Source organism: Pangasianodon hypophthalmus, chromosome 8 (assembly GCF_027358585.1).
Source record: "Pangasianodon hypophthalmus isolate fPanHyp1 chromosome 8, fPanHyp1.pri, whole genome shotgun sequence".
NCBI lineage: Eukaryota > Metazoa > Chordata > Actinopteri > Siluriformes > Pangasiidae > Pangasianodon > Pangasianodon hypophthalmus.
The window spans coordinates 2151920-2165801 of record NC_069717.1 but is presented as its reverse complement, the minus strand read 5'-3'; the positions used below and the strand labels follow the sequence as shown (position 1 = coordinate 2165801).

Genomic DNA, 13882 nt, shown 5'->3' with positions numbered 1-13882 from the left:
TGGAGCCCCGCTTTGTTGTTTGGCTTTAAGCCAAAGAGGAGCTGTGTATTAGCTAGCAAACGGACGTGTGTGTGTGTGTATGTGTGTGTTTGTGTGTGTGTTTGTGTGTTTGTGTGTGTGTAGCCTGGCTGTCAGAGTGATTGGACTGCAGTGGTGCTGCATGCAGTGCGTGCCAGAGTCCCATTATAATCAATACAGCTCAGAGGAGAGAAACACTGCCAAAGACAAACTCGGTCATCTACAGTCCTGCCTTAGCCTCATAGTCTTTTCCTTTCCCATGGTGCTTTGCTGCATTCCACACAGACAGATCGTAAACTGTGCTAAGGTGCTGAATGTACACCAGTTATACACTTTACGATACACTGTAAAGAGCTAGCTTATGTACTGCAAAGTCATAGCATGGTTTAAAGAAACCCAAGTACGTGACTGATTTCTGATGAGGTTAGCGTTGGTGTTGTGAGAACAATACGCAGGTTACGTATCAAAACACACATCGAAAAAATACACGTTGTTGTTTAGGATGTTGGTGTCCACAATCTTGTAATTTAAAAAAACAAATTCCAATAATCAAGTATGTGACTCATTCTCTGGAGGAAATGTTAAAACACTTTACAGTCTGATTTTCCCCACAGCGCCGCTGAATCGTGGACTCTGATTGGACAGAAGGTGTTGACTGAGTTTCTGTAACAGCAGCTCTGACAGTAGCGCAGGTTTCTATTAATACGTTATCGTTTCTATAGTAACAGCTCATTCGTCTGGTGAACACTCCACATAAATTGATTAAAAAACGTGTGTAAACGTTGATGTGGTGAAGTTTTCTGTAAGGAGATGTTTATTTAACATTTGTGGAAGGAGTCTCCAGTGTTAGCGCTTTGTAACAGTCAGAGTTTTCCGATTCTTCGCAACAGATGAGTTTCCGGTTTCTCAGTAACGTGACAAGCTATGTTTTTTTTTGTTTTTTTTTTTAAATCATATTAACTTTAAGAGAGAGAGAAAAAAAGTGAGGCTGGTGAGGGAATGACTGTTTACAGCTGCTATAATGTAAGCGAGAACAGGAACTAACTTGTTTCATGGATGTTCCACAACATTAAATGTAACTATAAATGGATAAAAAAAATTTGACACGTCATTCTTTAATAAGTACAAACTTGTAATCGTTGGCAAATTGCTGTGGTATAAGAGGAATAAAGCTCTGAGATTATAGGAAAAGAATCAACTTTGGGGTGGTAACAGTAACTCTGCTTCATCACACCACCTTGTTGTTGATTATTTTCCTATTACAGCATGACTCATCACACCTTACATGGAACGTGTTGCGTGTTAAGAGCAGGATTGGTGGATATTAATGCTCATCTAGTGCGTATTTTTTTTGAGTTTACACACTGCAGATGCTTTTAGAGAACGTTATTAAAAGTTTCTTATTATTCCTACAACTCTGTAAGCACACATCTGTCATTCTAATCCCGCTGTAAGAGTTAATGATGGAGCTCTGAGAGTTTTCGGTGTCACGCTGCTTTGGCTTTAGGTGGAATTAATGTGCATCAGATGTATCATAAACCCAGAGACCAGATCCAGCCCGTATGTTGGATTGGATTTCTGGAAACAAAATTCAGCTGAGTGTAATAAACACATGAAAAATAACCAGGTGGAATTTTGCCTGAAAAACAAAATAAATTCTCAAATCTGCCTTCGTTTCTGAGTCAGAATCGAATAAACGATTTTTATTGTGTTTTGTGGTTCTTTTGTTTTGTAAAGCTCTTCCTGTACATGTTCAGTTTGTGGTTTTGTTACTCAGAGCAGTTTATCAGCTCATGTGCATTACATCAGATGATTGCACTCGTCGTTAACAGCTCAGTCAGTTGGAGAATGAGTCAGGTGGGACTTCACAGAGACCAGAGTGGTGTTCCTCTGCAGGGGATTTCTGAGGAACTCATTTCTGTAGAAAGCCTCAGATCATTTTTATCATTTTATATAAAAATCATAGCTGATAGACAGTTAGATAGATCCACACTAGGCATATTCTGATGTCAATCCATCATAACAGTGACGCTTCATCACGGTTTACGGTAATCATAATATTGTATTTATTTTAGTTTTTAAGCAAGTCATGTGTAAAGATAAATGATCGCTGTTGTTCAAATTAATGAAAAAGTTGAACAAACAGTTTATATCCGAGTTCAAGTCTTCTCATTTCTTACCTGGATACTGTAGAGCTGTACCTAAGCACTGCTGCTGTAATCGTAAACACTGTCCTGTGCTCATCCCTTTTACACACGTCTGTTACGTGACGTTTGACTGAACTCAGAAGCAGGAAGTCGGAGCTCGGAATTGTGTCATTTTTACCTCTGTATGGTCATGTGACCTACTAACAATTAAGCCCAGTGTATAGCAAGTTTTTAATACACGCTGATTGTTGATCTTTATTATAATGAGGTGTGTGTAGAATTTTTAATATGTTTTTCAGTGTACACCTCATGAAGACACGCCCATCTCTGTGACTTATACAGAGATCCCTTTTCCCACGTCAAGCTATCAGAATTGCTACAGACGTCCTCCAGGAAACAATGCTGCAACTCGTAATTTCTGACCTCTGACTAAAAAAAAAAAAAAAACTAACAGGACAACCCCTTCAACTCAGAAACTCCGGAAGATCTCCTTAACCCCGAGTTCAGCAAGTGAGGTCAAATCAACATGGCCGCTCACAGCATCAGCAGTAAACAAAGCAGCACTTTTTACTTTTAAATGAGTTATACTGCATATGCAAGTATAGCTTTAGATCAATCAACATACAGACTTAATCACTTGTTAAATCTATAACACTGACGCTACAGGTCACTGTTTTTGAGGAGGAAAAGGTAACAAACATGGAGCTGGAACGCACAGACGTCAAAAATGGCGTCATTCTGAGCTTCGACTTCCAGTGGAAAGGTGAATGTAGTGTAAGACTTGCAATCTGTGCAAAACATCTCCAGAGAGAAAGTTTTCCATGAGGAAATAAAGATTCGGACTCACTCACCCTTTTGCTAAACGCCTCGCTCTACAGGCGACTGGCAACAAATAATTCAGTTTGTTTATTTTGACTGGACTTTGCATTGCTGGCGGTTAAACATTCGGGTGAATCGAATCAGTGTTAATTATATTGTTTAGTTAGTTATTTTTTCGCTCTGCTGTCACGATATAACGTGGGTTTTTTGTTTTGTTTTGTTGTTTTTTGCCCCGGGCATTTGGGCAGTCATTATTGTCAAACCCTGCTGAAGAGGGTTTTATACACAATATGCTCATACTGAACATCCTTCATCTGGATGTCTGTAAAGTACAACATATTATAACTGTGTTCTAATTCATACTACAGGAGAAAAATCATAAACGTTCACGATAATGGTGCACCTTCTAAAAACCATGATACGTGCTGTACCTTATTATCAGTGCCTTATACACACTGGCCCTGTGACGTCCAGTTGCACGGCAAAACAAACAGTGCGCCGTGTCATAAAGCAGGCAGTATAAACACACCGAGTCATGACACAGCGTGTATTTTATCTCCCAGCGCTAGTGGAGCTGAAACTGACGTCCAAACAGAAGTGTGTTAACCCGACGTGACCTCACGCTGGACTGAGGTCGGCGCTACAGTGTGTGTATCGTGATCTGGTTTAGAGTTGCAGGGTTTATCGAACTGTTTCCACCATTCGACACGTTCAGACGCCTCACTCCGCTTCTCGCTCAACAGAAACAGCCTTTTAATTATTAATCCCGTTTCTCATTCGCCAGCTGACGAGCGCATCCCGGAGCACAGACGCCGTGTGTGTGTGTGTGTGTGTATTCATCTGTGGTGGAAAATGCAGACACACACACATATGCAGGTCAAACGAGGCTTCATTTGCTGCGACCTTTGACCTGTGCTGGTGGAATGGCGTTCTCATGATGGACGTTAATGTTTCTAAACGGAGTTAATGGTTTCCGTCGGAATACGCACATTAGGAATGGGACAGGGTTACACGTTTGCTGTACGACGAGTTCGAACGACACCGATTCACGTCGACGTCCTTACGTGTTTTACAATTATAACGCATTCATAAGACGTTCACAACATTATAATGATTTATGGAAAGGCATTTTATGCAGTTTATAGCAATGTTTATAATGCGTTTATAACTTGTTAACAGAATGCGTTATAAGCAGTGTTTATAACACATGACTTCACTAATACAGAAGAAACTCTGCTCCAGTTTATAAGCTCCTGGTTTCTTTGGTAATGAGGTTATAATATGTTATGAGCACTACCACAAATGCATAATAAATATAGCTATAAAAGGTAATGCAGTTTCATAAATAATTATAACAATATGGATAACACGTTATGAACGCTTTATAACACAATATCCCTGTTTATATTTCATTATAACTATGAGCCATAGAAAGTGTTACGAGTAGACTGCATGTACAGCCTCATTTACAGAACGATTTTTACGATGTTTTGGAGTGATACGAGACTCGGCTCGCTGTAACGATAGCGCGCGAAATCATATTTCCTGTCCAGGAATTGAGTAAATCATACATACATAGCTAGCGAAATAAATAGCAACTGTGGTGCATTTGTGAAATCACAAAGAGAAAGTAACTTTTTCACGTCCTGATTATTTAAAGTGAAATTCACACGGCTCGCTCAGTCGGCTTACGTTTCCATACAAGAGCCGTTTTAGAAGCGTACACGTATAAAACGTATAAAAGCATAAAACATTTCTAACATTGCTCTTTGTTTTCTTTTTCTTCTGTGTCTATTAGTTTGGAATGTAAAGTGTCCTTGAGTTGTGGAACGGCGCTATATAAATAAAAAAGTATTATTATTATTATTATTAAACATTATTATTATTATTAAATAAATGTCTCATGCACAGCACATTAGAAGTGAAGTTATACATAATACTAATACTGGCAATTTTCGTGATAATAGCATCAACGGATATACGTTATAATCATGATTACTTTATATAGGACGAATGGAATGTTAGTCTATCTAATATTCGTTAAGGCATTGTGAGTGTTTCCATGGAAACCACTAATTTCTCAGCTGAGGTTTTCTGTGGTGCAGTAGACAAGCGCTCTGACTTCCCATTACGTGACTCTGCGTACGTATAAAAGCAGGACAAGGAGGTTATCGGGCATACGACTCAAAATTCAAATAAACACTTCTGAAACAAAACCAGGCATCTCCCAAAGGCACAGAGTTTCAGAAAATAAAGAGGATGTGAAAGAAAACTTTCACTTAATAGCCACCCACGCTGCCAAACACAGCCGAGGGTGTGCCAATACTTTAATCTTTAGCAAAAATACAGAGGAGTTTGAGTGCAAACTTTATCAGAAGATGTTAAGAATGCTGTTGTGTAATAGTGGAGAGATAGCTAGTGTGTGGGAATTGGCAAGAACGAAACAGGCGGAAAAACTGGAAATAAATTGGCTATTAAGTGAAAGTGAAATTTGGCTCTTGTTTTTTTTTTTATCCTGAGCTCTGAGACTGGTCACTGTGTGGGCGTGTGTGTGGGATGTTTGTTCATGTGTGTAAATGTTTCTGTTGCTGTGTGTCCAGATGAAATGCAAAGCGTTTCGTGAGATTTTCCTTTTCCACAGCGACAGATTTACAAGTTCTGAGAAATCTGCAGATCACGACACGGCACTCGGATTAAACACGTCCTGTAAATGTGTCATTTAAAAAAAAAATAAACAAAAAACAGCCAGGTCAGCAAAAAAAAAAGTATGTTCTTCGCATTAGTCCCTTCATCCTCTTCACTGAGCACATGTTTGAAATTAGCATTCAGCTGACGTGGTCTCAGAAACACGCAGCGTTGTCGCTGTGTAAATAAAACGCTGCGCTGAACCAGAGGAGCGACAGACGAAGCGAGCGGCGAGTGTTTACAGAACGAAACAGGCTTTTGGCCTCCCGCTATGTTTCCTTGTTGATATCATCTGAGAGACGAGTGTGTGTCATAGATTATGGGTCGCCACTAACTTTCCGGGTCCTGGGACAGAAGACGGAGCTTTAAATAAATTGTTTTATTCAGGGCAAGTTCACTGCAGATGACGAATATGGTGCAAGTATTTTGGAAAGTAAAGAGAGAGAGAGGAGAGAGGAAAAGAAGAGAAAGGGCGAGGGAATGTAAACCAGGTTTACACATGCACTAGAGAAGCCTGTACAGTTAAAGTGTTTTACTTCATTTGGCTAAATTTTTAACATGGTGCATGTCCCAAATACTAGAATTAATGTCTACATAGTGTACTAATGTTTATACTGTATACACTCACACTAACAATGCATCTCTTTCATCAGTCTTTTACTGAAGGTGTGTGTAAACGTTTTCGTAATCCAAACCGAACTAAAAGACCTACAGAAGTTTCGGTAACAACACCAATCAGCCAATCGATTACCAAGCTCATTTACGACACTGTATATTTACATTTAGCCACACCCACAAAACTCCATAAAAGGCGAAGAGAACTGAAAATGACTAAATGGTGAAATCTTCCAGTAATGCAGCTCAGCCGCTGCAGCGTGTCAGCTACCATAGACCCATGCTAACTCCTCCTCCTTATATTGGGTGCCATTACTTTTGCCCTGACTGAATACCTAGACTTAGTCTTAATTTATGGATTTGTTTTGAAATCACTTTCTTTCAGGTCATTAATACGAAATGACCGAGTTTCACAAAATGTTTATTAAATTGTTGTGTGGAATCTGTATATAAGACCCTCAGAAACATATCAACAATGATGCGACTTGACGCTGATCGATTATTGAGTCTCCTTATACGTAAATTTACACAAAATCAGGAGGATACAAACGTTTTTTCACAAATACCTTGTGTTCTTGTGTACACTCCTGCGAGCTATTTACGAATAAATTTGTTTTGTATCCTGTATGAGAAATGAGCCCCAGTGATGTAACAATTCCAGTTGTCAAGCGTAACACTGGCAAAAGATTTTAACAAAATATCTATATTTTCATTTACACTCCAAACTATAGACACCTTGTTTGCATATCAAGTAAACTAATACCAATATAGAGATATTTAAATAGCTACGCCCTAGCTAAGACAGCAGCCATTTTAAGACACGACCCAAACATAGTGGACAACATAAAAGTGGCTAAAAATAAATAAATAAATAAAATTGTGAAACTAAAATGTGCCCCGCCCTCAAGTGGGCTTTTGCAGTGCATGTTTCTAGCCCCGCCCACATCTGTATTAGTAAATGAAAAGTTATATCAATAAATAAAAAACTTTCCTTGACGCCTTTTAGCATATCATTATGTAACAGCTTTCAAGCTGAAGGTTACCCTTAGTGTTAAAATAAATTGAAAAAAAAATTAGAAATTATTATTTTTCAAACTGTAAATAAGTAGAAACACACAATTATTTTGTTATTTAATTATTCACTGAAGGCATTGTGGGTTTTTTTGGCTAATTTATTCGGAGAATCCAGTTATACCGTGGCAGCTAACTTTCCGAAAGCTGCTTAGCGTTTTGTTGGTGCTGGACTGTGTCACTTTTTAATCATGGATTTGCTCAATTCATGAAATTAGTTTTACAGTTCTAAAGTATAGGTGAAATTGTGCACAGCATCATCATCATCATCATCATTCTCATTCCTCACGTTTAGTTTGCGATGTTGCTTGATGTTTGTTATACGTTGTGAAGGTTTGGGTTAATCATCTCTGTAACGCCCTAACGATGATGAACTCTGTCCACCTGCAGATGGTGAGCGAGAAGGTTGGTGGAGCAGAAGGAACCAAGCTGGATGAAGAATTCAGAGACCTGGAGAGAGTAAGAATGCTTGGCGCATTTTTTTTCTTTCTTTCTAAAGTCTGGTCACTTTTATTGAGGAAACTGAATGCTGATTGAGATTCAGACACGTTCAGTAAAACTGAATATCTGCGTGATGATCGTAAGTGCAGAGGTGCCAACATTTACGCTTTAGCCGCAGCATTTATGATTTTTTGAGCCAATTCACTGAAGGGGAAAGGACGTGGGACGTCAAAGATGAGTACTTTCTTCCCTTAGCGGTTACTTTCACTTCACGTTGACTTTATCTAGGTGAATTTTGACCTGTGAATTTACTAGCCTCGGTCTTACAAACAACAGGAAACAAAACTGAGATTATTTAAAAAAAAAAAAAATGGAAAAAATGGAGAAAAAAAAATGGAGGAGTGATAATTATGTAGCATCACTGAGAAACTAATTAGTGTCAGAACTAACACACTGTTAATGCACGAAACTTAGCAGTGATCAGTTCTGACTTAACCGTAATCAAAAATGAAGAGTAAAACGTATCGACTTTTTATGATAAACAATGTGCATCACAAAATATATAGATTTTCTAACAAAAAGCCAGGAACACAACAGTGCAAAAAAAAAAAAAAAAAAAAAAAACCTTAATAATATAATTGTTTTTTATTAGTGAACCAATTTAAAATAAATTTACTTTTATTTTTTATATTTAAAATATTTGAAATACTTAAAGTACTTAACACTGAACGGGAGAAAAAAATTAAATGTACAGTTTCTAACAGTTTACTTTCAAAAGACAAAATTTTAGCATCACATCAGTTGCTTTCTAGCTCATTTTTAATTATTTAAAAAATAAATATATATATTTATTTAAAAAATAATAAATAAAATCTCGTTGTCTCGGGAAAGCGCGACAGTTGTGACAATTTATCATGATCTCAATAGTATATGGTCAGATCGCTCAGTCCTCCTGTTCATCAACATTTAATATTATCTCGATATTTAAGCGATCATAGTTTTTTTATCAATATCAAACAAATCAAATCACTTTCAGCCCAAACAGGATCACAAAATATTCAAAACATTATTAGTTCCTGTTTGGGCTGAAAGGGATTTGATTTGTTTGATATTTTTCTTTCTTGATGAAATTCTGATTTTTATAGTGTACTGATGCTCAGCTGTACACAGATAAGTGATGCGATACGTCTGACTACAGCTGTGCAGGATCGCGTGGACGCGAGCTCGTTGTGTAAAGCTCACCCACTCAGCTGCTCGCACAAAAATCCAAATATTCCTGCAGCTAAATATCCGTCCAACCAACACGCTTTATCATTTACGCTCTCAGCATGCCATCTTCCTGTCCACTGACACACTCTGGGTTTTTTTTTTTTTTTTTGGGGGGGGGGGGTGTTTTTCTCTCTGCCTGCTGTGATTATCTTGTTAGAAATATTGGCACCTCTGTACACGTTTATTATTAAACAAAACAGCAGCGAATGTCTCCATTCGGTGTTTATAAACCAGGCTCGTGCGCTTGCCGTTATTGCACAACATCACGGATCAGCTTTCACAGTCAGATGTTCCTGGCAGCTGGAACAGAGTGTTTTGTTCACATCCTACACCTAAACCTTTGTTGAATTTAAGGATTTAAGTGCTTTATAGGATTCCAGGATGCTAATTTAATTTCCATCCTAAACACATTTAACACGGCTGTACACCCACTAGCTTGTTTCCTGAACAGTACAGTAGCGCGAAGGGAAAAAATAATGAGCACAAAGTTCAGCATTTCAGTGTGTATTTGACTTTAAAATGTGTGGCAGATGAAAAAAAAAAAAAACTTTCACTCAGTGAAATTCTCTTGAACTCAGATTCACTCCCCCCCCCCCCTCACTCACAGCAGAAGTTTTAGCACACTGAAGTGTGTTTACTGTCAGAAGTGGAAAATGTAGAAATGGTCACACACTGTTTGTATAGAACATCTGATATAACATTAAAAAGGCGTGGCAATTTTTGGGCTTGACAGAAGAGCGTTCGCTGTATCTTCTGGAGTTCAAAACCCGAAAATGTCACAGCCATCCATGGCCAGGGCTCCAAGAGAGCTAAACTGGCCGTGCTCTCTGGGTGGGAGGGGCTTTCTCTCTGTCCTCTGTCAATCACAGCGACACTAGCTCATGTATGTGGAAGAGGGCAGATAGCGCTTTCAGAGTGTGTTACGCTGCACTGTAACGTGTTAGCTTTCACACTTCAAAGTCGGTCGCTGCTGGATGACAAGGGAGAGCTAGGAATTGGCCAAGACTAAATTAGAGAGAAAATTGAGTTTAAAAAAAAAAAAAAAAAGTTATTAAAAAAAATTCTCTCCACATTTGACAACCAATTTTCATGTTAAAAAAAATTAGATTAAAATGCCACAGAAAATCCCGATTAATCCCACTGTTTATGTATAAACCAACTAAATGCAAAGAGCACTGAGAGTCAGCGTTGTTGTGTAACAAGCTGATTTGCATATTAACGCCTAACACAGCATCGGATTTCAGTCTAACCAGAGACGGATTTTACTACAAGCGTAAATTCACGTGCTAAAAATTTCACCAGGATACAATCCAGATACAAGACACGTTAAATTACAGAGTCTCAGGGAGTCATCACAAGACACGTTTAAACACACGGAACGATAATGCGGTAAGATTTCTTGCTAAATTATTATGGCTATGGAAAGATGTTCGGGTAAAGTGTTTTAGCTAGTTTACCAGAAATTCAGAATAGTTACAGTGAAGCAGATTTCAGTGCTAAGCTTTTCAGTGTGTGATCTGCAAACAGTGCAGAAAAATTCAGAAACTACAAAAAAAAAAACAAAGAATCAAAAAGTAAAAAACAGTCATGAGTAATCTTTTAGTCACTGCGTGTTAAATTCGGGGATTTATCTGAAACGTTACACGCTGCATGACTTGTTAGTATAGAATTCTTTTGGTCCTGAGGGTGTACAAACTTTTGCACTGAGCTGCACATCATTATTAAACACCCAGCGAGTCGCAGGGGCTCAGTACTGCTGATGTAATGCGGGTATTAATATGTAATGCTTCTGTAACACACACCGCTGAGGGAAATGTCAGCTGTACTTAACCCGCTGCTCTTTGTGGTGTGGGAAGTGCCACCTGTTACAGCCACTCTCAACAACTGCCTTACACTCACACACACACACACACGCGCACACACACACACACACACACACAGCGTGCAAGCTTTAAATCCAGAGCTGTGCGCTTATCAGATTTTATAAGAAAGATTTTATATAAGAAATCAGTGACATCAAAGTGTTCGAAACACGTACCTGCACCACACACACACACACACACACACACACTCACACACTCTCAATATCTGCTCTGTGGAAGCTTCCTTAAATTGAAATACAGTACTGTGCAAAAGTCTTAGGCACCCTATTTATTTTTTTAGTACAAACTTTGTTATAGATGTTTATTTTCTGACTTCTACATTATTGATTCAGTACAAAAACATTTTAGATTCCAAACATTAGTTTTCCAGCATAAAATGAAATGTTACAGAAAAATGTTTGTATGTCAGTAAAGAAAGCAGCAGATTCCATAAGAGACACTTTTCAGATAAAAACATAATGAAGGCTGCTGGGTTTCGCTGCAGAAATAAGAAGCGAGTCGACAGTCAAAGTCTCCAGAAGAACTGTGGCTGCTTCTGCAAGATGCTCAGTAACACTTCCAGCTCATTTCCTTATAAAACTGCACACACTGCACCTGAGACACTGTTTTATTTTAAAAGCGAAGGATCGTCACATTAAATACTGATTTTGTTTCATTTATTACTGTTTACTGCTCTTTATAGTATTTTTTAATGTAGCAGCCATTTTAAAATTTATAAAACGTTTATAAAATGACCAAGTTAGCCGATACTGGTCAATACAGCAGCCATTTTATTTACAAAACGTTGATTAGTTAGTCGATACAGCATCCATTTTATGTATGAAAGAACCAAGTTAGCCGATTAATTAGCAGACACTAGCCAAATAAGCAACTAATTTATTTATAAAACCACTAAAAGTAAAGAACACTGGAACTCAGTGTTGGAATGTAATGAGCTGATTTGCAGAGTAACGCTTAATACAGCATCGGATTTCAGTCTGTCTAACAGCGAGCGAGCTAGGCTAGTTGTTAGCTGATACTAGCCAATGCAGCAACCATTTTATTTGTAAAAACAACTGAGTTAGCCAATAGCAGTGTCCTTATGGTTAGGCGCATTGTATAAGTCTTTTTTTTTTTCCACATCAGCACAAAACGAGTGAGTTCTCTATACAAACTACAACAAACATGAAAGCAGCCCAAAGTGTCAAGCAGTAAGGAGAGTCGTAGTACGAGTGTGAGCGTGTGTTGCTTTGTGTAGTGACTCTCGTTCCTCTGTTCGTTGCAGAAAGTGGACGTGACCAGCAAAGCCGTGGTGGAGGTCATCTCCAAAACCTCGGAGTACCTGCAGCCCAACCCAGGTATGAGCAGAGCTGCGTGCTGAGGCAGTTTATTTTCTCTCCTCGTGAATTATATTTACTCGCAGGTTTTACTGAGCCTGGTCAGGGCTAAATATTAAAAATAGAGTTTCAGTATTGAGTTTTTAATATTCAGAAATGCAGCTTTTATTTAAAAAGAAGAAAAAGAAAAGAAAAGAAAAATAAAAGAGCCAAATGGTTTCTTTATAGTCAGTGAGGTTAGTCAGTTTCACAGTGTGTGTGTGTGTGTGTGTGTGTGTGTCAGCGTCCCGTGCCAAGCTCTCCATGCTGAACACCATGTCCAAGATCCGTGGGCAGGTGAAGAGCCCCGGATACCCGCAGGCAGAGGGACTGCTGGGAGAGTGCATGGCCAAGTACGGCCGTGACCTGGGAGAGGACACCAACTTCGGTGAGTTCACACACTCCACACAATCCTAACAGCCGACTGCACTGGACAATTAATCCAAAACTTAAAAAAAAAATAAAATAAAATGGAATACAGTCACATTCATGAGACGTCTGAAAAGCACTCTGAGCTGCGAATTGTCATTACTTAGAATTTCTAGCGTTTCCTTTCCATGTTCTTTATCTTTATCTTTTATTTGGACGTTCGTGTTCTTGTCAGACGCTCGTAAATAACGAGCATAATAAAACTTTTCTGAAACGGATTTCATGACCAGATTTCATGGTCACTTTCCAAATTAAATAAATTATTCCTTGCAGCGTTACACTCACTTGATTTTCCACCGAGTTGAACGCTGGCAGTTCCAGAGAAATAAACTTCTCTGTCCTGAAGATATCAGAAAATTTAAAAGTTACAGCTTTACCTCTGACTGTTACAAAGCACTGACACTGGAGACTCCTTCCTTAAACGTTAAATAAACTTCTCCTTACAGAAAACTTCACCACATCAATTATATATATATATATATATATATATATATTTTAAATCGGTTTTGTAGAGCATTTTCCATACAAGTTGCTGTGAATGAGCTGTTGCTATAGAAACGATAACGTATTAGATCGAGAGCATTAATATAAACCTGTGATTTGCAGCTGCACGACTGTCAGAGCTGCTGTTATAGAAAATTAATCAACACCTTCTGACCAATCACAATCCAGAACTGTAGAACATACATGTACATGTTGCTGATGTATAACGGTTTAAGCATGACTTAACATGTATGGAGCATTTCTGGATGTAAGTATGTTCGTATACGGTCACTTTCAGAATTATTGGCACCCGTCATGGAAATAGAATTAACCTCCTGACGGAGGCAACCAGAAATATCCTGATGCTTCATGCCATTAATCTTTGCAAAACAGACCCAAAGCATCAGCGAGGCTTTAGAAGCTTTTCTTTGTATCTAGTCTCCTTTTTTCACAAAAATGCCGAAATGAAATCTTGTTTTTATAGAGGCCACATCTAATATTCAACTTTAAATCTCAGAAGAAATGCCAATTTGTGATCTTTATGCTCCTCAGCTCCTTTGTCACAGCTTTTTATTTTATATAACCATTTTGGTTTATTCTCTTGAAGGGTGTTGCTTCTGGAGCAGAAATTACACAGAGTGTTTGTTATATTTAACATCTGACCAGG

The 13882-nt window shown here is 38.4% G+C and overlaps 1 protein-coding gene across 3 annotated transcripts in view; it reads left to right on the top strand.

Annotated features, from left to right (window-relative positions):
• sh3gl1b (SH3-domain GRB2-like 1b) overlaps positions 1 to 13882 on the top strand; it is a 34374-nt gene that overhangs the window by 6172 nt on the left and 14320 nt on the right. For all 3 annotated transcript variants that reach the window (XM_034306425.2, XM_034306426.2, XM_053235896.1), the window contains exons 2-4: positions 7746 to 7814; positions 12213 to 12285; positions 12548 to 12691. In XM_034306425.2, coding sequence (XP_034162316.1) covers positions 7746 to 7814; positions 12213 to 12285; positions 12548 to 12691 — 286 coding nt within the window. The remainder of the gene's footprint in view (positions 1 to 7745; positions 7815 to 12212; positions 12286 to 12547; positions 12692 to 13882) is intronic.